This window comes from Pseudonaja textilis, chromosome 7 (genome assembly GCF_049901715.1).
Source record: "Pseudonaja textilis isolate UNSWEBS1 chromosome 7, rPseTex1.2, whole genome shotgun sequence".
Classification (NCBI taxonomy): domain Eukaryota; kingdom Metazoa; phylum Chordata; class Lepidosauria; order Squamata; family Elapidae; genus Pseudonaja; species Pseudonaja textilis.
Genome location: NC_141996.1, coordinates 23,226,288 through 23,251,843, shown reverse-complemented (window position 1 = coordinate 23,251,843; position 25,556 = coordinate 23,226,288). Strand labels below are relative to the sequence as shown.

Sequence of the window (25,556 nt, the reverse complement as noted above, 5' to 3'; positions counted from 1 at the left end):
CCCACTCACTGGTATGGCAATGACAATATAATTCAGATTTTAGTAGGGCAAAATTTAATAATAATAAAAATAATAACTTTTTGATAAAGAAAGAGAAAGAATGCAGGTATGAATATAATTTATCTAATGATCCTCGTCATTAAACTTAGACCAACATAACATTCTTTTATTTCATGCTTCAGAGACTATCTAAGAAATAGAATAAAATATTGTTTAATTTCACTTTTTCAAATGATAACTCTTTGTGTTATAAATTCATGAATAAAAAGGTAGCTGCAGTATATTTTGCCAAATATACATGTATCAATTTACAATATTTTTAGATTAAAATGTTAATTCTTACCTTATGTGCAGGTACTAGATTAACTAAAACTGTATCCAAAAGCTCTTGAGATACTGTATCACCTTCACAAATGATAGAACTCATCAAATCTACCATATGCATATGAACCTTCTGGTTATGACCATTGCTAAAATGAGAACAGAGTCAGCTCAGCAACATAGTGTAAGTTATTATGGCCCATTTTAATTTAGAATTTGGATAATGAACAGTTTCTTTGAGACTGCAAAACCACAGTTCTTATCTGGCCCTCAAGAGGTTTCCTACTTGTCATTCTCCTCTTTTCATTGCTGTTCTTCCCCCTTGCCATGGCGAAAAGGGCGCATGTGCCATTCTGACCAAACCTTCAATAGTCTGTCCCAAACACAATGTACATCAAGCTCACAACATAACATAACCTCATGCAAGTCCACCAGTAACAAGATTATTTCTATCTTGCTACAGTCATTTCAGCTGCATTTAAATTACTGGCCAGAAGAGGTCTTAACTGGTACCCTAAAAAAATGCTACTTAGTCAAGATTACAAGGAAAATATTTTGTGGGGTTGAAAATATTACTCAACCATGCAACTTTTTTCACCCCCATGCTTACACATTTTAAGCCTACTCCTAACAATCAAAACAATCTTTCATTCCCATCACATATCAAAATTGCTGTTGAAGATATACTCACTTGATAACAGAAAATAATGTTCTGTACAGTTGTGTAAAAATTTCATTGCTATCTTCTAGTTCAAAGCATATGTTGTAAGATTTAACCCATGCAATATTCTATTTAGGAGAAAAAGATACAGTAACTGTAATTTAATAAAGAATCAGTAAAGTCAGTACTGAATAATTTGCATCATAAATATAGATCTGTTTCAAATATACTTAAAATGTTATTGTATTTTATGCAGATAGATTTTGACTAAAACTTTGATCAAACTAAGATGAATATGAAAGACAATTGTTTACATTTACCTCTAATAAATAAAAATATCTGTTGAATTGTGGGCTTTTTGTATCTTCTAATCCCTTCAGTTGTCTTGTGATAAACATAAATATATCCTGGGGGGAAAAATATAGAATATGTTTGTCACTTAAAAGTAAATTCTTCCAGCATAATCATTCAGTTCAACTGAAAAAATAATGTCACTACACTAGTAAGCATTTAAAATATTTTAACTAACCTTTTCATTTTATAATCCAATTCAGAAGGAACCTCGTTCAGGATATTGCAGCACCAATTTCCACTCTCGTTTGTTGATTTTATTTTAGCAGAATATTATCTTTTGAGTTTCCCAAGTCTGTTACAGAGGATATTGATAAAAGTAGCTCCTGGCCATTTCCCCACCACATTAATTGTGTTCCAAATAACAACCATATAAACATGGGGCATTTAATATGACCTTATGCTGGGTATATTAATAATATAGCATTGTTCATGGATTTTATAAACAACCAAGGTGAACATATAAGTACTGTTTGCAATATGTTCCAATATTACAACAAAAAGCATTATTTGAGAGAGTAGAAACTGCAACTCAATAAAAAAAAAATAGCTTGGAAAATGATTCAGTGGTTACTTTGGAAAGATTTGTTGAAATCTTTAAGGAGGACTTTGGGAGCAATTCCCATAGCTTTCATTTCTTCCCTCAACTACAGAGGAAGGGGAATATATGATCAAAACCATATGAATCAATCTCAGGTCACTTAAACTGTTTCATTTTTAAGGTATCTGGAATTCTTCAAATAATTCCCAAAAATATTCCAAACAAAAATTATGTTCAATGTAACAAATTTGTATTTGTTTCAACATGTCTTGAGCTTATAAAGTAATCAGCAACCAAGAAAATTCATAGCCAACTATCCTTATAAGTCATCCATTAATACATTTGGTTTAATTTTGAAAAATTCTATTAATTTGTTACCAACAGCTACATTCAGCTTTATTTATCTATATTATATTCTCAATAAATATTTGAATGAGTATCAATTAATTTACAAATATATAACCTTTGTTACATTTCTTATCATTCATATTTAAATTTTTTATTCATATTTCTCAGAAAATCAAAAACTATTATTATTGCTACTAAAGTAGTATTACTATAGTATACTGGTTACCATATAACCAGTCCTCAGCATACTATGCTCATTATAATCATTTTTAGAAAATACAGGTGTGTGAGTTCTACACTACACTGATTTAACTATAAACCATCTGCATCTAATATTTTATAATGAACAAAAATAGTTTTATAATAATAATGTGTAATAATTTATAACATAATAAATGTATACAAATGAGAAAACATATGTAGACATATGATAATGTACTTGTAAAATGAAAAAAAAAATCATGGAAAGCAGCAACAATCAGATGTTTTACTTGATGGTACTAATAAATAAAAGTTAACCAAAGTATAAATTCATTGTTTTCTTTTGTGGAAAATAAAACATTATTTAAACATTATTACTAATATAAATACTAATCCTAATTTTATTCCAACAATCCCTACATATAAAATACTAATTTACAATGCCAACAAAAAAGAGCTAAAAAGTTCAAAATCACTGATCTGTTCAATTGACCCAAGTTAGACAAATTATTGTATCATATACAAAAGAATAATTGGACTAGTTTATGGAAAAATGCAGAAAATAGATTTATAAATCTATAGAAAACAAAATGATAATAAAATTACCCATTATCGCATTTCTTTGAATTCACAAGGAAATTTCTTAAAAACATTTTCCTAACACAACCACTAGGCGGCTTTATTTCAAAACCCCTGTTCACCCAAGCATACAAGTCAGTATTGTAATTCAAGGGAAGAAAGCAGGAATAAGGGAATAAGAAACAAGAAAGAACTAAGAAGAAAATGGAACAATAAATGAATATATAGATGAGAAATGAAAGACTCATCATACTATAAACATGGTACCATTCTACCCATTGTACACTATTTTGATGAATATTATATGAAGTATTCTTTTGAAATTCCTTTGCACATCAATTCTCTGTTTCTCTAAAAAAAAAAGGCTTCTGAGGTTTCCAGCAATTCCAATAACCATACTTCCAATTCTACAAATGTGCATGAATGTGCAAAAATCTTTTCTAATGGGCATCAAGGCCTGAAGGTGAAACAAAATGTTTCAGTCAAGCACAGTGAAGTTTCTTTAGACTCTTGGTAAGATCCTAACTGTTGTGGGAAAACAGTAATTGCCTAAAAGTAATCAGATTGTCTTAATGTAGTGCAAATCATTGTTTATCTACAAATTACAACTTATTTGAAATCAATATCTAAACTTACTCATAGATCAACCACAAAAATTTTAAACAGTATAAAAATATTTGCAAATTTAAATTAATGCTAACTGCACTTTGTCACGTTTGTGTTTTTATTGTTATTAACTTTACAGTTTGTTTCCTCAATCTGTTCTTCTTGCCCTCCTGGTTAAGACGCAAAAAGAAATAATGATTTAAAAATAAAACTAATAGTGCAGCTAAATAACTCTTTCTAGTATACTTCCTTCTCCCTTCTTTTTCACTCTTCCTATTAATAAATGTTCCTTCTGTGGTTGTTTTCTACTTTTTCAGTGAAACTCTGTAAGGAAAGGGAAAACAATTCAAAATAGGCTGTACTATAAGTCAGAACTAAAGCTTTCATTGGCTGCTTTCTCCTTTTTTGAAAAATCAAATGTTTTTCTCTCTCTGTCTGTCTGTCACATAGACACAGACATATCCAGAAACACCAGAAAAAATTAAGAGCCTAATTTAAATCCAAGTAAAGGGCTCAATTTCCTCAGGAATACAGTTAATAAACTATCCTATCCCTATCAAGCTAACCTTTATTTGTATGGAACTAGTTTTTTTAAAGGCATGACATGTAGAAGGCTCTCCAATGTGGCTCATAAACTATGTCATTTTCTATCAAAAATATTAATAATCTTGGCTATCAAATTGTCTGTTGACTCCCTATATTCACTAACTAGAATCATTGGATTACCTCAGTCTTCTGTCTCATAATGAATCCTATCAGACTGGTCAAGCCTACTTACTACCACCTGACCACCAGTTATGAAAAACGGTGGAAAACAGAATTGTGTAATGATTAGTCTTTCAGTAGTATGCAAAAATAGCCCTTCAAAAAAATTGACCTGAAGGAGAGAACAATAAGGCTAGAACAAATATTAAGCATAATTTATTTGGAAGACAACTGAAATACTTATTTCATATACAGTTTATCTTTTCTATCATGTTAAATATTAATTTGGCAGCACTTTTATCAGTTCTATGTAGCAGCTGATTCATATTAAGAGGGAACAGAACATAAAAGTCTTTTCAAAGTACTTATGACCCCCCCTATTGAGACGTCATCAATTATTTTTAAAGGATCTTTTTAAACCCATCTGCCTTGTTTTCCAAATTGTGTAAATACAACTGTATAATTTATTTTTAAAAAAACAAACTATACCTAGTGTTGCAAATAAATATAATTTATTAATTAGTATTGATTAAGCAATACAAGCTTTCTATATTACTTGATACAGGTAGTATGTCATGCCCCTGTCAGAATCTGATTCCGAGGCAGAAGCCGAGCAGCTGACAGAGAGTGGGAATGTGGCTCCGTTGGCTGTGGAAGAAACTGGGGAAGGGCATAGTCTGGCTAGGCAGAGCAGGGGAGAGGTAGAGCAAGGCAGAGGGAATTCAGAGGAACATCCAGGCCCACCCCCTCTTCATCCTAGGGCATGCAGGGAGGAACGGAGAAGGGAGCAATGTGAGTTGTGTGGCTTATGGGGGAGGAAAGGGCCCTGATTCCCATCATTAGCTGCAGCTGGGAACACAATGTTTAAAAACGGAGTTTGCACACAGCAACTTATTGGAAACAAATAGTGTATTATCTTGTTTTGTCGAGGCTTATCTGAGTTCCTGGGGTCTTCCTAACTGTGTGTGTTTTGTTGGCCTTTGAAGTATGCAATTCCTTATCCTGCCCTGTTCAGTTAATTGCTGCAGCATGGTTTGTGTGGATTTTTATTTACAGTTTATATGTACCTTGTTTTCAGACTGAATTTAAAGACTGTTCTTGGAAGGGTTTTTCTCCAGCCGAAGGTAACTGGACATTGGGGGCAAAGTTGGAGGTATTAAAGGGACTTTTCTGACTTACGTTACTGTGTTACCTTTGTGCCATGCCCCGGCTCATCACATTGTATTTCAATTTTTAAAAATGCTTTAATGTTTTAGATTATCTAATTAAACATGACCTATTTGCTTAATAGTTACCTAGCTTTAAAGTATTTAAAGTCACTAGGAAAATGGAGCAAAAAACAGGAACCAGTTTTTTAAGACAATCAGAGAAAAATATCAAAGAAAGGTTGAAGGGAATAATGATCACACTGTGCAAATGACAGAATTTTCATTATTAATATAATAGAATTCATCTCTACATCATCTTGGAATTATTGGTTTTGGAATACATAAAGAAAAGGAATTTCTGCTAATTCCTAATTAAACATAAATTTATAAAAGTTCAAAAGACTAGAACTCTGATTATCATTTTAAGTTTTATAGTTTTCCTGATGAGGGAGGATTTGACCACCCATTATTGAAAATTAGTATTAGGAATCTGGCACTCTATTTTGCCATAAGTGGTATATAAATAAAATCAGATAATAAAGGAAGCCATAAGGACTGAGTTAAGATTCCCCTTAATATCAGATATGCTAAATACTATGCAAAAATCTACTAAATTGAAAATGGAAGTTTATTATTTAATTCAAATTAGTTGCTATACACATCATAAAACATATAATACAGAGTTTCATATGCAATTGAAAACCATAATCTACCAGGCAATTTGCTTTTAATTGTTTAGAAACAAATATAAAATAGCATTGTTACACATCCAGATTCCAAGAAATTAAGTAAATCACACAACTTTACCTTGAGTTTATCAGGTGAAGTATATGGTGCTTCAGGAGCATATATTCTAAAAATATCAGCAAGACAACACGCAACAAGCAAGCGCACATCTTTGTCAGGATGCTTAAGAAAAAAATCAGAAGCAAGATGTAAAGCAAGATTTAGATACAACTCTTTTTCCTCTTCAGAGTCTTGGTCCATATCCATAAAGGTTTTTACAACCATCTGCAAAAATAATTTTTAAAAATTAGCAATATATTATAAACAAGACATTTCACATAGATACATACATACGTACATATATACATATGGTACATATATACATGTTGCTGCTGCTGCTGTTATTTTAACCAGTTGTGTCTGATTCTCAGTGACTTTATAGATAAGTACTCTCCATGCTACCCTCTCAAGCACAGCTTCTTTCAATTGTGGGATGTTCACTTTGTATCAGATTTCATGTTATCAAGCTAGAATGTCCTTTGATTGCTCCTTCTTGTTCCACTAACCATTCCTAGCATAACTGCCTTCTCCAATGAATTTGCATGCATGACATGACCAAAGGACGTAGTCTTGTGATTTTAGTTACTCTGACTGTCAATGGTATATGCAATAACACCAGCATCACAGTTCAAAGACATCAATTCTTCTTCAATAAGAATACTGTATGTGCGCGTGCACACACACCTACTCAGAAAATCTGCTTTTTACCTTTAATCAAGTATAACATTAAAAATGCCTTCAATATTTTTTAATTATATATCATTTTATATTTCCCCATTAAGAAGTAAATGATATATGTATCTATAATAAAAATATGGTTTATGACCTGAAGATCAAGATAAAAGTGAATGGTGAAGTGCACTGGTATTATAAAAATTATGTTTGTTATTTTTAAGTTGCTATAAACTCATGCTGAAAGTCTGAAACCATTGTTACAAACAAAACTAAAATACATTAGAAAGTATTAATAAGAATTTGTTTTCAGAAGATGATTTGCTTTTTAATACTCATGTTTATTATATTTCTTAGCATAGTATGAAAAGTATTAATGTTACACTTTAGTCTGACAGCAAACATCATATTAAACATCTCTAGTTTGGTCAACTTGCTACAACCATGAAAGACAGCAATGAGATTCAGTTTCAATCCAAATTTTAAAAAGCAGCCCAATTTGATGAAATACAAACTTCCATGTCTATCAAACAAACTCAATAAAGGCGTTTAATGTTTTGGTTTGCTTCTTTGTCAAATATGAAGATTCTTTTAATTGGGGGTGGGGAGGGTGAGGGGTGGATGAAGGAAGAATCCAAAATACTGTCACATTCAATTTCAGAAAAGTGATACTTTTAGGATTTATATTTCTTCAGAAACTCAGTGTGAAATAAACAGCACTGACAGCATTGCAGAAGTAGCATTCTTGCCTTCAGTTTTTTCCCTCCATAATAGCTCTGTAACTCGGAATGGCTGAGGCTGGAGGTGTCCTTCCAAGTCCTAGGCTAATATTTATAGCAATACAGATAGTTGCTACGTTAAAATCCATTGTTGTCCATAGTCAACATATGATCCAATATTGCCCTGATAGTTAACAACGTCACTGACAAATCAATTTCCTTAGAATATTATGGTTATTATTATATATTTTAAAATATAATGACTGACTGCCTTTTAATGTTCATGTAAATATTCACAATTTGTTTTCAGGAGATATAAATAACTTGAAATAGCTTCTTTTGAAGCAAAAATGCCTACTTTATTATATCAAAAAAACTCCACAACAGTACAAAAATCACAGCCCCCCCACACACTGCCACATAAAGAAATCCACTACTACAAATCCCTGATAGATGGCCCTTCATCCTCTGTTTAAACACTTTCTAAAACAGCCTGTTTCACTGCTAAACAGTGAAATGGTTTTAAATGGTTTTTGTTTCCTGGTGTCGAACCATTATTTTAATTTTCAATTGCGCAGGAAATAAAATGTCATTAAATCATATAACTTTCCTAATATCTACAATTATTGTTCTAATGTTTTCCTGGTTCCTACCTAGAATTATATTTTATAATTGTCAAAATTGCATAACCGCTTCCTCAAAAAAATAAAAAAAAATAAACAGCAGAGATGGAAAGTATACTATCTATCTCTTTCCTTTTCCAACAGAAGACTTCTCTTTCATTAGTAGTAAATTTATAGTACTAAATAGCTATGTAGCTATGGCATTTTGCATTTATTTAAGTAACCTTACTTCTACAATCTACAAAGTATCATCTTATTGCTATACTATTACCACAAAAAATATAAGAGGAAAAATAGATTTCTCCTCTTATCTAATTAAAAAAGCTCAAGGGATCAAACATGTTTATTTAGAAATATTGAACAAAACATAAACATTAAGATAGAGAGGATGAAAAGCTGTCGGAGACAAAAAGCCTGCTTGGCTTATTTTAGGCAGGAAAATGATCATCACAATTCAAGTTTAACAAGCAACTAAAAAGAGATGCTTGTAAGGGATTTTGTTTCATCGAATTAGTTCTGCTAACTCATCAGAAAAACTTCCAACAACTTACTATTATTTACATTATTAGCCTTTTTGTTTGAAAATAAACAATTTCACATACATCCAATTTTGAGCTGTCCAAATAAACATCACAATATATAATAAACTACCCATACTCACTTTTAATCTTCGTACCATCTCTTCTTTTGAAATTTTGTCAGATATTTCTTTAACTCCTGGAGGGTATGTAATTTTTCCATCATTGGCTCTTGTCTTTGAATGAGCCATAGTGCTATTTTAAACCTAGTAAAGAAAAAAATAGATATTGATCACAAAATTATCAAAACACAAACCAAACAGCCAATAGGCAACTAGATAAGTAGTTTGATATGTATAGCATAGATTCATAGTTTGGCTTTAGGATATCTTGCTACAGCCCTCCTGGTCTATAAACGTTTGCAGGCAATGTTCAGGATCCCACTTCTATATAAATGCATGGGGACCCTAATCCTTAAGCAATCTTTTTCTGTTATTGCCCCCATATTATGAAACACTTTGAGCAAGAGATTAATCTGGCTATTTCCCTATTAGCTTTTAGCAAGATGTTCAAGACTGTTTTATGTATGCAAGTATTCTAGGATTAAATACTGTCAGCTGATTATGTGGGCAACTATCTCTTCCTATAGCTGGAAGTATATTATGTTGATTTTATGTTGACTTTGCATTTTACATAAACCACCAGGACTGCATTTAATCTGGGCATATAGAAATACCTTAAACAAATAAATCCAATAATTGTTTGCAAATTATTGTACAGGAATTTTGTAATCAACTGTATAGCTGAAATACAATTGCAACATACCCATTAGACAACATTCTATTGAACGATTTATCGATTTAATAAAGGTTTACATCTCAGCAAAAGTATCTATTTTTCCCCAAAGGAGATGCAGAAAACCTAAGATACATCATAATTATTCTAATACTAGACGTTTATCCAAAGCTGGGTCTAAAAATGTACAAAATTGAAATAACAAGAAAGCAATTTTGATGAGAACATAATTATAAACAAATGTTAAAACATATCTGAAGAAAAAATATTTCTTCAACAATCCTTTCTCAAATAAAATTTGAGACTTTCTCACCAAAATAGATGTTTAAAGAATGATAAACGTATATATTGCAATATAGTACTAATGGAACTTCAGCTTTATATGAACTATTACTTCTGGGAATCTTATGAATTTATATATCCAGAAACTAATGTGCTAGAATGAATAAGCCTACACAAATTTCTCCTTTCCCTTCCAAACAAAAACTTTGCAGGAAGGATAATTTCTAGGCAAGGGTCTTGAGAAGAATGGAAACCCTCTACCCAATTAAAAGAACATCTGACATACTATAGTTTTATGCTACATACCAGAGAGGGACAGTTAAGTTAAATTTTAAAAAGTAATTAGTATAATAGTTAGAAACATTTAACATTTGTTGATTTGAAATAGTGCACATGACAAGCAATTATTATAAAATAACAGATTGAAAGAAAAGATTATTGTTAGATGCATTCCATACTCTTCCCCCCAAAAAAGCACATGCAAAAAAGAATGAAAAAAACTTAATACTGTATTCTAGTAATATGTAGAATAAAAGAGAAATAAATTAAAAATGTACTAAAGTCTCACTCAAATAAACAATATATTTATAAATATCTTCTATATTTCCTAAGAAGAGCTGAGTACAACACATTTATGCTTTAATATACCATTTTTCAATTCTTTCCCTTAATTTTCAGGCCTCAAAAATCCCTGCATTATTACAACAAACATGAAAATTCACAATACAATTCACTTTAACCTGCACAATTCACCTGTTATAATGATACAACCACAACAAAGTAATAGGCCAACTACTGAGTAATGGTGTTTAAAATTTCCACTTAGATTGCTAGCATTTTTTTTAAAAAAATCACAATCTCTCACAGAACCCCTTATGATTTCTCCCAAGAATCTAGAGTTTCATGGAAGACCAACTGAGAAAGGCTGCTTTAATACTATTAGGCACTCACAAAATCAGTTACCACCTTAAACTAGCACAACATACAGCCTTTGATGTTACATTCACATATATAAGTATTTCACAGCCGATCAAAAATTGGTAGAAAATAGCACCTAATGGGAAGTAACTAGCTTACATAATTTCTGAGATGTCAAGACTGAATAACAGTTAAGTTATGCAGAAGGAGCACAATTTCACTTGAAAATAACCAGGAAGCTATTAAGAACAATCTCTCATGGGTGTGCATACCCACATTTCTGCATTCCCCCCAATGTTCTTGTACAACGCAAATTTTCAAAAGCCTTTCAATATGACTGAGCTTTAAAATATTAAATGCAGTATTTTGTAGCAGCAAAATAATGATTCCAAAGTAAATGTTATTAGGTTATGCCGTGATTCAGATTCAATTCCAAAAAGGTGCTCAATACGTGGGGATATGAACAAAGCACTGCAGTTTATTACAACATCTGTGTGGTTTTTGGGAACTTTATGGCAGCAGTAGAGAGCAAGTGCTCATTCTTAGGACATAGTGCAGATTCTTGAAAAAGTTAAGGACAGATCTTAAATTCACACTCATTTATTCTCTGAAACATCTTTATTGAATTTGAAGTTTTCTACAATACGGTTACCCAAATTTTGAGTTTTGAACTATCATTTGAAACCAAAATTCAGCATAAGCCAAGATCATATTCCGAAGAAGCTGACATTTCTTGAGTTCAGATACAAAAATGGAAATTTCCATTCCTAATATTGCATTTCTCAAAATTTCAGCACTCTCCCTGCTCTATTCAACATCTACATCAGAGCTTCAAATGTTTCCGGCTTTGCAGACTGGCGGGGGAGGGGAGGGGATGTTTGTTTCTACAAGTGGACAGCAAGTATGCATGTGCACATAGTTCCATTTGCCATTCACGCAAATGGAACGTACACACTTGTCCGCTGCTCGCGCAAATGAGGATGCACGTGTATGCTAACCAGCTGTTCCCATGGCCCTCATGACCCACAGCTTGGGGGCCCCTGAACTACATGAAGCTGTTGAGTAATGTAATTTGACAGCCCAGGATGAGATATAATCAGCATGCAGATTATACTCAGCTATACATCTCCACATTGGGCTGACCAAGTGAGGCCATGGAGGTCCTGGCCTGACGGCTGAAGACTATGGGGGACTAGCTGGAGAGGAAGAGTCTTCAGTTCAATTCTAACAAGATTGACTGTCTATGGATTTGGGGGCCATCCTGGTCTTTTGAGGTTCCACCTTTAGTTCTAGTATGGTTGCACCTCTCCAGACCAAATCAATATTTAATTTGTATTCCCCCCAGTGTGGACAATTATGGGTATTTCTCAATCACCAATATTACATTTTTGATAAGCAAGCTTTATTGATTTCCAATAGGGTTTCAGATGTAATTCAAAGTACTGATTGTCAGCTTGAAAGAAACAGACAATGAAAAAATAATAATTTTGTATGTATGCTAATGAAATAGTACACCAAAGAATAAAAATAATATTTTAATTTAAATGTATGATTAATAAAGCCACAAAGTAATATTAAAAGCAAAACATAAAAACTCTACTTTCCATTCAGGCATTTCAACAACTCCTCTTATTTTAGCATTGCTATGATCATGTTCACGTCATTCAATTATATCAATTTTTTCCTCCCTCTTCATTTTTAAACTGAGAGTTGCATTATTTAAATTCACAAAATTTGCAATCTTACCTATATAACATACAGTGGGCACATACATTTTTTAACAGCCCATAGAAATCATGTTAGCACTAGGCCCTGTCCCATTTATCCTTCTTCAGAGAGTAGTTGTGCAATATTTTATTATAAAACATTTTAAAATTATAAACATTTATATACAGTAGTTTTGTTTCTGTAGAATTATCTTTTGCAACCTCAACATCTCAAAAGTCAATTACAATTCCTATAATTCCTATAAGAAAGTTGGAACAAATGGGAGTTATTTAATAACATGCTTGGTAACATGTCTTGCAGAAGTAAATTTAAATTGTCCACCGCTTAGAAGGCTGTGACAATGACTCGAAAGCATAAAAGGCAAAGGGAAAAATCCATAATTAATTTTATCTTTCAAATATTTCTAAATTCCTTAGATAGAATCAATTCAACACTGACTCATTTCTCAAATTAGAACCTTAACATCACATTCCAAATTTGTTTTACGAAACAATCTGTTACACATTTTTATGCTTACAGGTCAAAACTAAGATAAGCACTTGTGCTAAGTTTACGTTTTGAATTTTAAAAAAAGTACTTTTATTTTATTAGCTAATTAATGCTTCCTTGCCTTCAGGCAGTCACGGGGAAAATTGTGAAGTATTCTCTCGTCAGCATTAGCACTGGCTGAAAAAGTTGTGGCTGTCTTAAGGGAAAAAAACCTGTAAAAGACTGATGCAAAATATACTTCAGAGTAATGTTGATGATTAATAGATACATTAAAATGTTTTATAAGGCATCCCCTTTTCCCCTAACAAGGTACACAGGGGAGATCCAAGAAATTATAGGTTATTCAGCTTAACATCTGTTCCAAGCAGAAATGGTAATCAAAGAAAAAATAATGAGGTACACAGAACAGGCCTCTCCAAAAATAAAAATAAAATCAGAATGGATTCTCACCAACTTTCTATAAACATTTGTTAAGGGTCAACAGGAGGAAAGGTGAAAGTAATCTCCTACTGACATTGTATATTTGGATTTAAAAAAATAATACTGACTCAATTCCTCTTGAAGTATACAGTACTTGACAGTTATGGAATAAGAGATCCTTCCTTTTATGGATTACTAAGTGTTTAAAAAACAGAAAGTAAATAATAGGACTAAAAGAGCAGTTTGAGCTCTTCTCAAAGAGACCATTATCCCTGGACCATCCTGGATTGGAGATGAGCTACCCAGCCAAATAGGCTGACGTTGGTGGTCAGAACTAGCCGGTTAGGTTCCTTAAATAGGATTCCTGAAGAAAGGGCTTGAGAAGACCACCAACAGAAGGACTTAATAACCTCCAGCAGGATCCAAACTTGGGACTGGGAACTACTCCTGCCTTCCCTTGGAGAGACCTGGCGTGCAGGCATACCCAGGGCACTATGGAAATACATGAAACCATTTTGCCCAGGAACAGCAAGAGTGGGGCCATGGGCACCCTGCGCTTCGATTTTATAAGGGTAATCAACTCTTTTAAGCTCGACTGACGCTCCTGGGAGAGGCACCTTGGTGTCTATTACAGCTCCTAGATGGAGGTGCAAAGGTGTTTATTACAGCTCCTAGATGGAGCAAACGGTTAGTGGGGGGAAAATGGCTCTTGGCCTTATTTACAGAAAAACAGTGCTCCTGGAACACCTGAATGGTGATCCTCAAGTCCTCAACTGCCTGAGGTGCAGAAGGGGATTGGGCTAGGATAACACTGGACTCTGACTGGGATAGCCCTAAGTTGAGCTACTAGGGCTGCTAATAATTTCGTGAAAGTTCTTGGTGCCGCCGAGAGCCCAAAGGGTAAAGCCCTGTATCAGAAATGTCGGCCATTATAAAAGAAACATAGATATTGCCTGTGGTCAGGTAAAATAGGGACATGCAGGTAGGCTTCCGCTAGGTCAATAGATGTAAGGAAGTCACCCTCCCTGACGCTTTCCAGAATAGACTGGAGAGAATGTATCTTGAACTGCCTGTATGTTAGTCAGCGTTCAGACGCTTCAGGTCCAGAATTGCCCTCCATCCCTCTGAGGCCTTTGGGATGACAAAGAGGCCTCCACCAGACCTTCTAGATAGTGGCGTGGAGCAAGGCTCATTCGTACTAACCACGGTACTGTAGCCTCCTTACTTGATGATGGGTCAGCCCTCAGCTGATCTGGCCCACAGCCGATCTGGGCCAAAGCCCCGATCACCGGGTGCTGACAGCCACTCTGCTGGTAGACCAGGAGCCAGCTGTCTCCAAGATATTCAGGATTGGATTGATGGTATTTGTTGAAATTTAGACCTCAAATGTTGGAACAAATTGAAATGGGCATTGGTATAATTATCTGAGAATGCCCTTTCTATCTATGCTGCAAGAAAATCCAGGATGGGTAAGACTTCTCCCTGTGACACCATAGAGCTCAGTCTGCCAGTATATAAAAGCCGGCCCCTTGCTGGCTCCCCCAGCTTTAGGCGAAGGTACATGACAGACGTCGAGTGTCTATGGAAGCAAAAAAAAACCAAACAATTAGAAAACAACCCCTGCCCCAATATCCAAAACCAGACAAATCACCGGAACAAGAGAAGAATCTGTGGTGGGGCCTGCACTCTGGAGAAAGAGTGACTGGTTCCTGCTCATTGATAAGGTAGCAGGAACCATTGAACGGCCTGGGAATGCAGCCTTGCCCAAGGGATGATGCCAATACAGAAAATCATGTTCTCGAGAAGTCTGGAAAGATGAGACAAAGGGACTGCATGTTGGCCTTGAATCTGAAGGATCATCTCGATGAGGCTTTCTTCTCGATCTGGGGAGAGGGAAACCTCGCAAAGAGATGTATCGATGATTGCGCCCAAATGGAGTAACCTGGTCATGGAAGAGATATGACTTTTCTTGATCGAAAAACCGTGGTCCTGTAGAAACTGCAACGTACTGTGGAGGTCTCACTGTGCACACTGGAGTGACATCAACTGAATCAAGATGTTGTCCAGGTAACATTGAAGTCTCACAGGAACTGACCAAAGGGAAGCCACCAAAGCTGCCAGCACCTTGATGAAGACTCTGGGAGCCAATGAAAGCCCAAAGGGAAGGGCCCAGTACTGAAAATGCTTGTTCTAGTAACAAAAACAAAGAAATTGGTGGTGATAGTGCCAGATGGGGATATGGAGGTACACCTCCGTGAGGTCAGTGGAAGAGAAGAGGTCGCCCTCCCAAAAGCTGTCTAGGATCGAATGCAATGTCTACATTTTAAAATGCCTATACGGGATAAACTTATTCAAAAACCTGAGGTTGAGAATGACTCCCCTTGGGGACCATGAAGAAACTAGAGTAAAACCCAAGGCCTTGTTGATCTGCCGGGACCGGTTGTATGGCCCTTATGTCCACGAGATGTTGAATGGCCGATTCCACAAGGGCCCATTTGGCACTAGCCTGAGAAATGGGACATCTCACAAAAAAACATCGGGGGGGGGAGGAATTCCAGTTGCAGACCTGACTTCACTGTATTAAGTACCCAGGGGTCCAATGTAGACTCTTCCCACCTGGAGGCAAAGAATGCCAAACAGTCTCCGATGGGGGGGAGGGAGAATGGGCATTTATTTGGAGCATCGGAAGGAACAGCTTCCTCCTCCTCGAAAGGGCTGTTTACTTGTAGGTTGTTGCTGCCTGCCCTCCACCTCTGGTCATTGTTCCTGGTGCTGAGGGAACACCCTCTGGTTATGGGAGAAGTGAGATGTAGACTTGGAAGGAGGAGGGACTGAAGTACGGAGTTGGATGATAATCTGCCCTCTTTCCCATTGAAGAAAGGACCTTTCTCTTGTCCTTGGTCTTGACCAGGTACGGGTCCAGGGCCTCTCTGAAGAGCTTCTTTCCAGTGCAAGGAGCTGATCCCAACTTCCATTTTCAGCAGGAGTCAGGCTGCCAATTTCGCAGCCAGAGGAGCTGTCTTGAAGTCACTGAGGAGGCATGGCTCTAGAGGCAAACTTGGCAGAATTTAAAGTGGCGTGTACTATAAATTCAGCCGCTGCGATAATGTTCAGATCCTGATGCGATCTGAAGTCAGTTGGCGGAAAGCAATCTTGTAATTGATGCAGCCAGCGGAGAGAGGCCCTAGTGAAAAAAGACGCTGCTGTCGGAGGCCCAGATCGCCCAGGCCGCGGCCTGGTGGGTATGCTTGAGCGTTTGTTCCGACCTTCCGCCTTGAGCTCATCCTCTGGTTCAGTGGGAGTGCTGGAAGAAGAAAACGATGCTACCACTGGGACATCCACAGAGGATATTAGCCAATGAAAGGACCCACATTATAAAATCGCCTGGCGTGGGACGGTCGGGGCCCAGCAGCAGGGAAGGCCCCCTGCTCTTTAACCAGGTCCAGGAACAATAGAGGAGATGGGAGATCCTCAGAATGTATCAGTGGTTTGGAGAAGAGGGAATCCCCAGGACCAGATGAATCCCCTTGGGGTTCAGGAGTCACCTCTTCTGGGGTCAACTGGGCGGTGACCAAGGCTTTTTGAAGTAGGGGCTTAAATAAAGCCGGCTTGAACATAGCTGTAGAAGGGGGCTGCTCAAAGCGAACCCCCTCATCCTCAGACATGTTAGGGTTTATGATCTCCCCGTCTTCTTCCTCGGATCTTGAGATTCTACAACGCTCCGAGGGATTGGTGTAACCTCTATCATCATACTTCCCCCAGTCAGACTAGGTGGAGGGACCACTAAGCTCCTGATGCCTGGCATATCCTTTATGTAGAAGGGGAGCGTCTTGGGAATAAGCTGGGAACAAGGACTGACCCCTCCCTAAAGGACAAAGGAGCTGCTGGAAGCCTTCTGCTAGGCCCTGCCTGATGGCTAGAGACCATATCTCTAGTATCACTAAGCCCGCTGCCAGAGGGGGGATCAACTGGGCGTAGACCTGCCGCTGAAGGAGTAAAGATAGCTTCAGGTCTACGCCTATGGGCGTCCTGGGAGACCTAGCCAAGGAGGAGACTCAGAGGAGCCTGCCTAAAATTAGGCCCAGATCTACTTAAATCTTGGGGATAAAATTCTTCCTCTACTCTTTCAGGGGACCAGGCATGGAGATAAGTAGAGGTGCTGGCTTCAGCCTCCCCTTCCCTGGGACCAACCCTTGGGCTAACCTGCAGATCTAATGGGTGAGAAGCCTGTTGTAAACGATCTCTCATTTGCTCCAGGACTTTTTGAAATTGCCTTTCCAGGGCAGCATGTCTTCTCTTCTCTGCCCTGAGTTCAGCCTTGGAAGTTTTCTTGGGCGCCAGTGCCTTGGCCCTGATTTTTGCAGCAGCCTCTCTCTGAGCAGACTAGCCTCTCTGCCTCTTTCTCTTTCGGGCCTGAGGGCCCTGATCTTCTAGGACCGAGCGTTCTGCGTTGGCCCTGTCTGACTCCATGCTGGACATAGGAAGGACACAAGAGGTGCTGGAAGCAACCCTTGTTTATGTACCTCCTATCCTGGACCAGGCACTTTGGGAACAGAAAAAACTTCTTCTTAGGAGAGTTCTTGAAGAAGGCCCAATTCAAAATGGACGCCCTCCACATGCTCAGTGGCTGATCCTTACAAAATGGCCACCCACATGTGTGTGAACCCCAGGGGGAAAACCACAAGGCTGTGGCTCCTTAGGCTATAGAGAGCCCCGAACCAGACAGTAAAAAAATGAGCTTTCTACTTTCTGCCTCTCTCCAATTAGCTGAGAGGCACTGCGATCGATTGCTGTAGCTTCTGAGTCAAGCGGCCGGCAAATTAATTGTGAACGACTGCGTGGGAGGATTCCAATCGCTTCCCTCGCCTGCAGCCTTTCAACAGCAGTGCTGAGTCCTTGGTGCTGCAGGAGAGTAGATGCCTGCTCTCCACGTGTATTGCTCTACCAGAGCTGTGGGAGCAGTTTTTTTAAAAGGAGATCTTTTTTCCTGTTGTTGCTGAAGGTGTGAAATATCCAACACTGCTTCCGAGACACGAGCTGAATCCACGGAGCTGAGTCAAAGCTGGGGGAGCTACCAAGGGGCCGGCTTTTATATACTGGCAGACTCAGCTCTATGATGTCATGGGAAGGAGTCTACCCATCCTGGACTTTTGATGCAGCATTAATGAGAACATGTTGTCCTAGCTGGGGAAAGTTGGTAACAGGAGCATGGCCTCACAGGTTTGACAGATCCAATCCAATTAGCTAGCAAGACAAGGTCAACCCAATCCTGGATGCTATATCCACCACAAAAGAGAATGAAAGACTTTCTTCCGTGAAATTCATTATTATAAAATATGAAAATGGGCATTAATTTGGACTGAATAAATACAAGGAGGACTAAAAGATAACTACAGCAGGTGGAGCAGGTCTTGCTTGAAACACAGAGTAAAGGCATTTAGTTGGCCAATGAGAGAAACAAAATGGTGGATTAATATAGGTTTTCTATGATACAGGAAGGCTATTCTAATATTCTTACATCTCCAGGAAACAGCTGTTCCCTAATAGTGCTGGTCAATAACATCTGGGACACTGGTATACTGCTATCAAAACATGACTTCAATTTAACTATCACTGCTGAGGAATAAGCTAAATGAACATGGAAACAAGAAACCAGAATTCTTTTGCACTTTGATTTGTTGGGACTGAGCTGCAGTAACATATAGTCTATTTCTTCCTCCTAGTCTGCCTACTAATCACTGCCACTAGTTCTAACAGCCAAGATTTTTTTAAGTTAGCAATCTACTCTTCAAAATTTGGCTTTGCTGTATAGTTAACCAGCATCTGTCTTCTTCTCATTTTATCTTTGTCAGTTGGGTAGTGCTTTATTTGAAGAGACTTTAAGCAAGACATAATATCTTTTCCAGCCTACTTGTCTCCATTATTGATAATTTTAGGAAAACATTTGCTGTAACTATAAATGAACTTCCTTGATAATTTTCCAGTCAATTAAATGTTCACTGGTATTATGGCCAGTTTCTAAGCAGTCTGATTTCATCTTACAACAAATCCTGAACATAATTTATGATTAAATAATATCCTGTTAGATCTAATCTGCATATATTTATTGTATCTCTGTAGAAATGTATAGAATCCTTATATTTACATTTCTCAGGCAATTTCATAGTCAATCTCTTACTTTTCTACTTCCATCTTCTTTAGCACTTCTTTACTAAATTGCACTTGTATCGTGGTGATAATATTAACACAACCCTATTCAATTCTTAACAGTTTATTATTATAATCCCAATAGACCACCTACGACCCATTGGGTCATCTTTTGAGAGAAAGGTAGTACATCTGATGTGATCAGAATGAACATTAAAATTTCCCATCCAATTCTTGTTTTCTCCTCACTTCCCTACAATATTTGATGTCATCTCTTGATCATCATATCTCCCCTATCTTGACATAATTAGGCTGATATTTTTTTAACCCCAGTGCTAGATATTGCTGTCATCATTGCATAAGAATAACTATATTATACAACTATGGGGATGCCACAGTGGAAATGTTGGAATAAAACTGGTCTGAATATGGTGGAAGCTTCTATTTAAAAAGAGTAATGAGTTTTAATAGTATCTAATGTGTTATCTTAGCTTCAGAAGTCCCTATTATCCTATTCTGACTTTTACCACCAGGATTTAGAAACCTATTCCTTTCTAAACATAAGTATCCCTCTAATTTTGATTTTAGACTATAACGTATATTATACACACAAACTCTCTCTCTCATGGGGTTAAGTCCAAATAAAGTTAATGGGGCTAACTTCAGACTAGATATGAACAGAATCCTAAATTCATTGTGCTTCTCAATCTTAGACTTGCTATCAGTTTCTCAGAACTAACCTACTTCTATTTATCTAATCTTATTCAAAGCCAATTTAATGTCCTTCAAATATGTATTTTCTTTCTAGCTGGACATTCTTCAACTCTAATAATTTCCACCAAGTCAAGTTATAAGTTGCTTTATAATTTTGTTTTTATTTCAAGTCCAAGGTATCATTAAAATTCATAATGAATAATTAATACTTTATAAAACATTTTAATTTCTTAGTACCGTTTCTTTCTCTCTCATCACTTTCTGACAAACACATGATTATGAAGCCAATGCATTTTTTGTGTGTGTCTATGTATGCATGCACGCTTACCTTGAGGCTTTTTAAAAATATTGTATTGTAATGATGTTTTTCCAAACTTCATCACAAAGACCAATTTCACTGTATTAAAGATGTTGCTGAATCCCAGTCCCAGTGTTACTGGAGAACAACATCTAGAAAACTACAGATTTCCCAACCATAACTGTTGGCTTACTTTAACCAAATTCAGTAGCATATCTTATACATCTCATAATGCTGCTATACATCATCATAAATAAGTCTATAATTAATGCAACCTATAATTAATCTTAATATAATTAAACTGATCTTCCACTTTGAGGCTCATATCAGTCATTACAAGAACTCACTATCAGAAAAGTTATAAAGTCACAAACAAATCTAACACTTCTTTTATATTTTTTATCCTTTATAATTAGATAAATTTAAAACAAACAAGTACAAGGCTATACTGTATTATTTTAAGTTTCAAGAAGCAACAATTGCCAAAAGAAAAATCCATAAGTTAACAGCAATACCGGTGATCTTTGATTTAACAATTCCCTTAATGACTTTTGGGGTTACAGCGGCACTTTAAAGTGACTAATGACCATTTCTCATATTTATTTTATGCGGATGTCCATGCAGAATCCCCATGGTCATATGGCCAAGATTCAGGTGCTTAGCAACTGACTCATGTGTATGACAGTTGCAGTGTCTCAGGGTTATGATCACCTTTTTCAATCCTATGGCAAGCAAAGATAATGCAAAAGCCAGATTCACTTAACTGTGTTACTAACTTCACAACTACAGTGATTCACTTAACCACTTTGCAAGAAATGTCATAAAATAGGGCAAAACTCATTTAACAACTGTCTTGTTTAGCAACATAAATTTGGGGCTAATTGTGATTGTAAGTCGAGGGCTACCTATATAGAGGAAGTGCAGTGAAAATGGCAAGAATTTGGTACTGTATACCAAAAAGTAAAGTGTTTTCAAATACAGATTTTTTTTCAAACATTCTCTTTGCAGTATGTTTAAATTTGAAAACACTCTTTTATCTGTGACTGTCATAAAAGTCAATACAGGATTTTGGCTATGGCAACGAGTACTTTGCACTATTAAATCTGGCGTGCTAGCTGCATCTCTTCCTGAGTTGCTTAGATTTGGCAACAGTTATCCAGGTTTAAATTACAATCTGTCTCAGCTACTAGAACTTCCTACATTTGGAGCTACCCTTGAAAAATATTTGGATGTTGCTGTTGGTACAAAATGTGGCAGCTAGTCCACCAATTAGTGATTATACTAAGAACATAGTTTTCTGATTATGTTGAGACCAACAGATTATAATATCTCTTGGCTGCTATTTGTATTTAATTTTTTTTGCATTGTGTTTTAATTGGTTTAATTGTTTTTATAATTGTTCACTGCCCAGACACATTCAGATGGGCGGCTATACAAATCAAGCATAAATACCAATAATGGTATCAATAATGTTCTGATCAAATAGACAGGCTGATAATTGTTTACTAGACACAATTTAAGTTACTGGAATTAACCATTATCACTCTAAACTGTTTAGAGTTTAATTATTTTACAGAATACTTCCCCTATTACAAATCTGTCTGCTTATTAAGATCTCCAGGAGAGCTCTTTTGGAAATACCTCCATTGCCAGGTGTCTGTTTTCTGGCATGCTTTGTTCCTTACTCTCAGATTTGGTCTTAATTCTTTCGGGATTTAGAAGATGTAAACATGCATCTTTTTTACCAGGTTTTTAATTATACTACTACTTAGTTTTTATTTTTAAAATTAGTATTAATCTATTTTTTATTTTTTTACATTCTGCCTTTAAATTATTTTAATTTAAAGCATAACAAATGTATTTGATCAGGAAAAATTATGATTAAAGTTATATCTCTTTAATAAAATATCACAATAAAATGCATTATAGGTAAATTCTCTACACTTAGAAATGTATGTATTTGCATACCATCACATTTTGTTTTCTCATGTAAACAAAATTTCAACCACTATCACTTGATATTTTTAGTGAAAATATGAAAATAGTAAATTATTCCATTCTTACTAGTTAAGAAAAGAAACTAGAAAAAAACCTAGGGTAATTCAATTAGATTTCTTCAGTACAGTTCAAGCAAATAACTTTATGAGAAAAAAGAAGCATGTAAAATTTATAAATAATACAGTCAGAAATAATTACAATCAACAACCAGACTATATTCAGAAAGGAAGCTATTATATTTCTAGCTTCAAGGCTTTAGCTAAAAGCATTTTCTTAAAGATTTTTCCTCTCTTTTTCAAAATAAATACATAATGAGACTTCAATAAAATAACAGGTTAACAGCAAAAAAAAGGTAGACTGGACAACTCAAAACTAATCTTATCAGCAATTAAGAATACATTACAATTTCTTGGACAACAACAAGGATTTATGGAAAGTCCTGGAAAGTGAATGCCATACAGCCACTACTAAAAAGCTTTCTTGTTGCAAGAGAGAGAAAAGCTCCATTCACAAGCTCCACAACTGCAATTTCAATTCTGTTGTATTTTCTCTGCCAGGCTGATACAACAATTTTTACTATCATAACAAACCATATCTGTTCACATAGGTATACCAGAAAGGGAAGAAGCAATATTCTCCTTCACAGGTAATCAAGGAAATGTGGGATGTATGTACAGTTCATTCTATAAAGATTTCTACAAAACTTAAAAGATTTTGTAAGCTTTCAAAATAAATAATAATTATCCTAACTTCTGAGGAATTTTGAAATCATGTATTAATATATAATTTTCACTATAAATTATTACTAGGTAATTAGCATAAAAGGCTACACTGAATAGATGGGGATTAAATTCTCCCAAAGGTCACATTTCATCTTCAAACCTGCAGATACACAACATACAGGCAGTCCTCGATTTACCATCACAACTGAGACCAAAATTTCTATTGCTAAGCAAGATATTTGTCAAATAAGTTTTGCCTCATTTTACAATCTTTTTGCCACAATTGTTAAGTGAATCACAGTTAGTAACATGGTTGGTAAATGAACTTAGATTCTCCATTGATTTTGCTTGTCATAAGGTCGCAAAAGGTGATCATATGATCCCGGGACACTGCAATTGTCATAAATATAAGTTAGTTGCCAAGCGTCTGAATTTTGATCACATGACCACAGGGATGCTGCAACACTCTTAATCATGAAAAATAGTCATAAGTCACTTTTTTAGGGGCCACTGTAATTTCGAACAGTCACTAAATGAACCATGGTAAGTGGAGCACCCACCTGTATAGGTCCTCAATAACATGTACACAAATTACACAGATACTATGGACAGAGAGAAAACCCATTTAACCGCCAATCAATTTATCATGTAGGTAACTACCCTCATGGGTTCATAATGCAACTGTAAATATAATGAACATATGGTGTCAAAAAATACAGGAACTATTCTAAGCACCTTAATAGAACAGCAAAGTAGGCAGTAAAATGCACTAACTTTGCGTTAACAAGATGTGACTCTATATTATACATCTCTGAATACTTCTTAGATTCTCCACAAGCTCCCCATTCTTCAAACTGAATTCCATTACTTTCAACCACACCTCCAGGAATCGGCATCACTAATTTTACTTAGTAAAGCCACCAATTTGCCTCTCTCCATAAACAATGAAAAGGGATCGTGAAAGACTCAGATTTTTTTTTAAAAAAAAACCTTCCTCTTTCAAAGAAAAGCCCTCTAGAATGCTTTTATCGCAAATGCTTAACATGCCGATTTCTCTCCCCCTCCCTCACCCTACCCCCCAAAAGTGTGGAGGCCTTGCTTAATAATTGAGCCAACTCCCAAACTGCTACATTAAAAAAAACCCAGGAGAAAGATAGGGGTGTTTATTATGTTCGGCAACCACTTTCCCCGCCTTTCCCGTTGCCGCTTCCTCCGCGCGTATAGAAAGAGATGCCTCCAATGCTTTTGGCAAGTTGAGAGTATGAAACGGGAACGGGGGAGCGGCTAAATCTCGGGAGCCCCCTTTTCCTCCCTCGTCTCCGACAGGCCCCAGCCAATGGCAGCCGGCAAGGGGTAGAGCTGGGGCAGGGTCCCTGCGCGAGGAACTAGGCCAACTGGGACGGGCAAGGCTCCAGGGTTGTCCGAGCCATTCAAGTCTTTTGCAGAAAAAGCGGCTCCAGGGGCGGGAGGGCAGGGCGGGCGGGTGGAACCGAAGGGAGGCCGACTGCAGTAGCGCCACATTTAAGGGAAGGAAGCGTCTACTGCTGCTGCTGCCGCCTCCTGTCGCGGCCGCTGCTGCTCCACCTCCTCCTCCTGTCTTCCTTTAAGGAGGCTTCAAACGGAGACCCCTCGAGGACCAAGATACAGCGCCCGCGGGAGGAGAGGGACACCCCTGGATTTTCCGAAGGAAAAGAAGGCGCTTCGGACAAGGTCAATTCCCCACCCCACCCCCGTTGCTTCTCGCCCGCCGCGGCTCAGAACAAGCCCGCACACAAACACCCACAATCGCACAGCGGAGGAAAGGGCGGCAAGTTCAACATGCTCACTACGGCTGAGCGAGGCAGGGATGGCGGCGTAGAAAGGAACGGCGTGAGGGGAATATCGGGAGGCGAGGGGGGAGGGAAGCACTCGGGCCACAATCCGCCTCGCTTTCCGGATGCCTGAACAAGCCGAGAGGCAAACGAGGAGGCGGGGACGTGCAGGGGGCTCCTGCCCGAAGAGCCTCTTCGCCCTTCCACCCTTACCTTTCCGTGGTTGACTGCCGCCGTCGCCTTTTCTGCTTCTTCCACGAGCGGAGACGAGGCACAGCGAGCCCCCTATGCTCCTCTCCGGCCCGCCGCGTTAGGCTAGGCTAGGCTGGAGCAGCAGCCGCTACCGCCGTCGCTCGCCAACGCAGCCAATCGCCTTCCGCAGCTCACTGCGGTCCCCCCCTTTCCGTCAGCTTCAAAATGGCGGCAACGAGTCCTCCGTTCCCCGAGACCCCGCC

General features: G+C 37.1%; 1 protein-coding gene across 1 annotated transcript in view; it reads right to left on the bottom strand.

Moving 5' to 3' along the window:
• PDS5B (PDS5 cohesin associated factor B) overlaps positions 1-25,556 on the bottom strand; it is a 62,497-nt gene extending 36,941 nt beyond the window's left edge. The window contains exons 1-6 of the mRNA XM_026708825.2: positions 25,315-25,556; positions 8,923-9,045; positions 6,269-6,472; positions 1,303-1,389; positions 1,013-1,110; positions 344-470 (exon numbers count right to left, since the gene is read on the bottom strand). Coding sequence (XP_026564610.1) covers positions 344-470; positions 1,013-1,110; positions 1,303-1,389; positions 6,269-6,472; positions 8,923-9,030 — 624 coding nt within the window. The 5' untranslated portion in view covers positions 9,031-9,045; positions 25,315-25,556. The remainder of the gene's footprint in view (positions 1-343; positions 471-1,012; positions 1,111-1,302; positions 1,390-6,268; positions 6,473-8,922; positions 9,046-25,314) is intronic.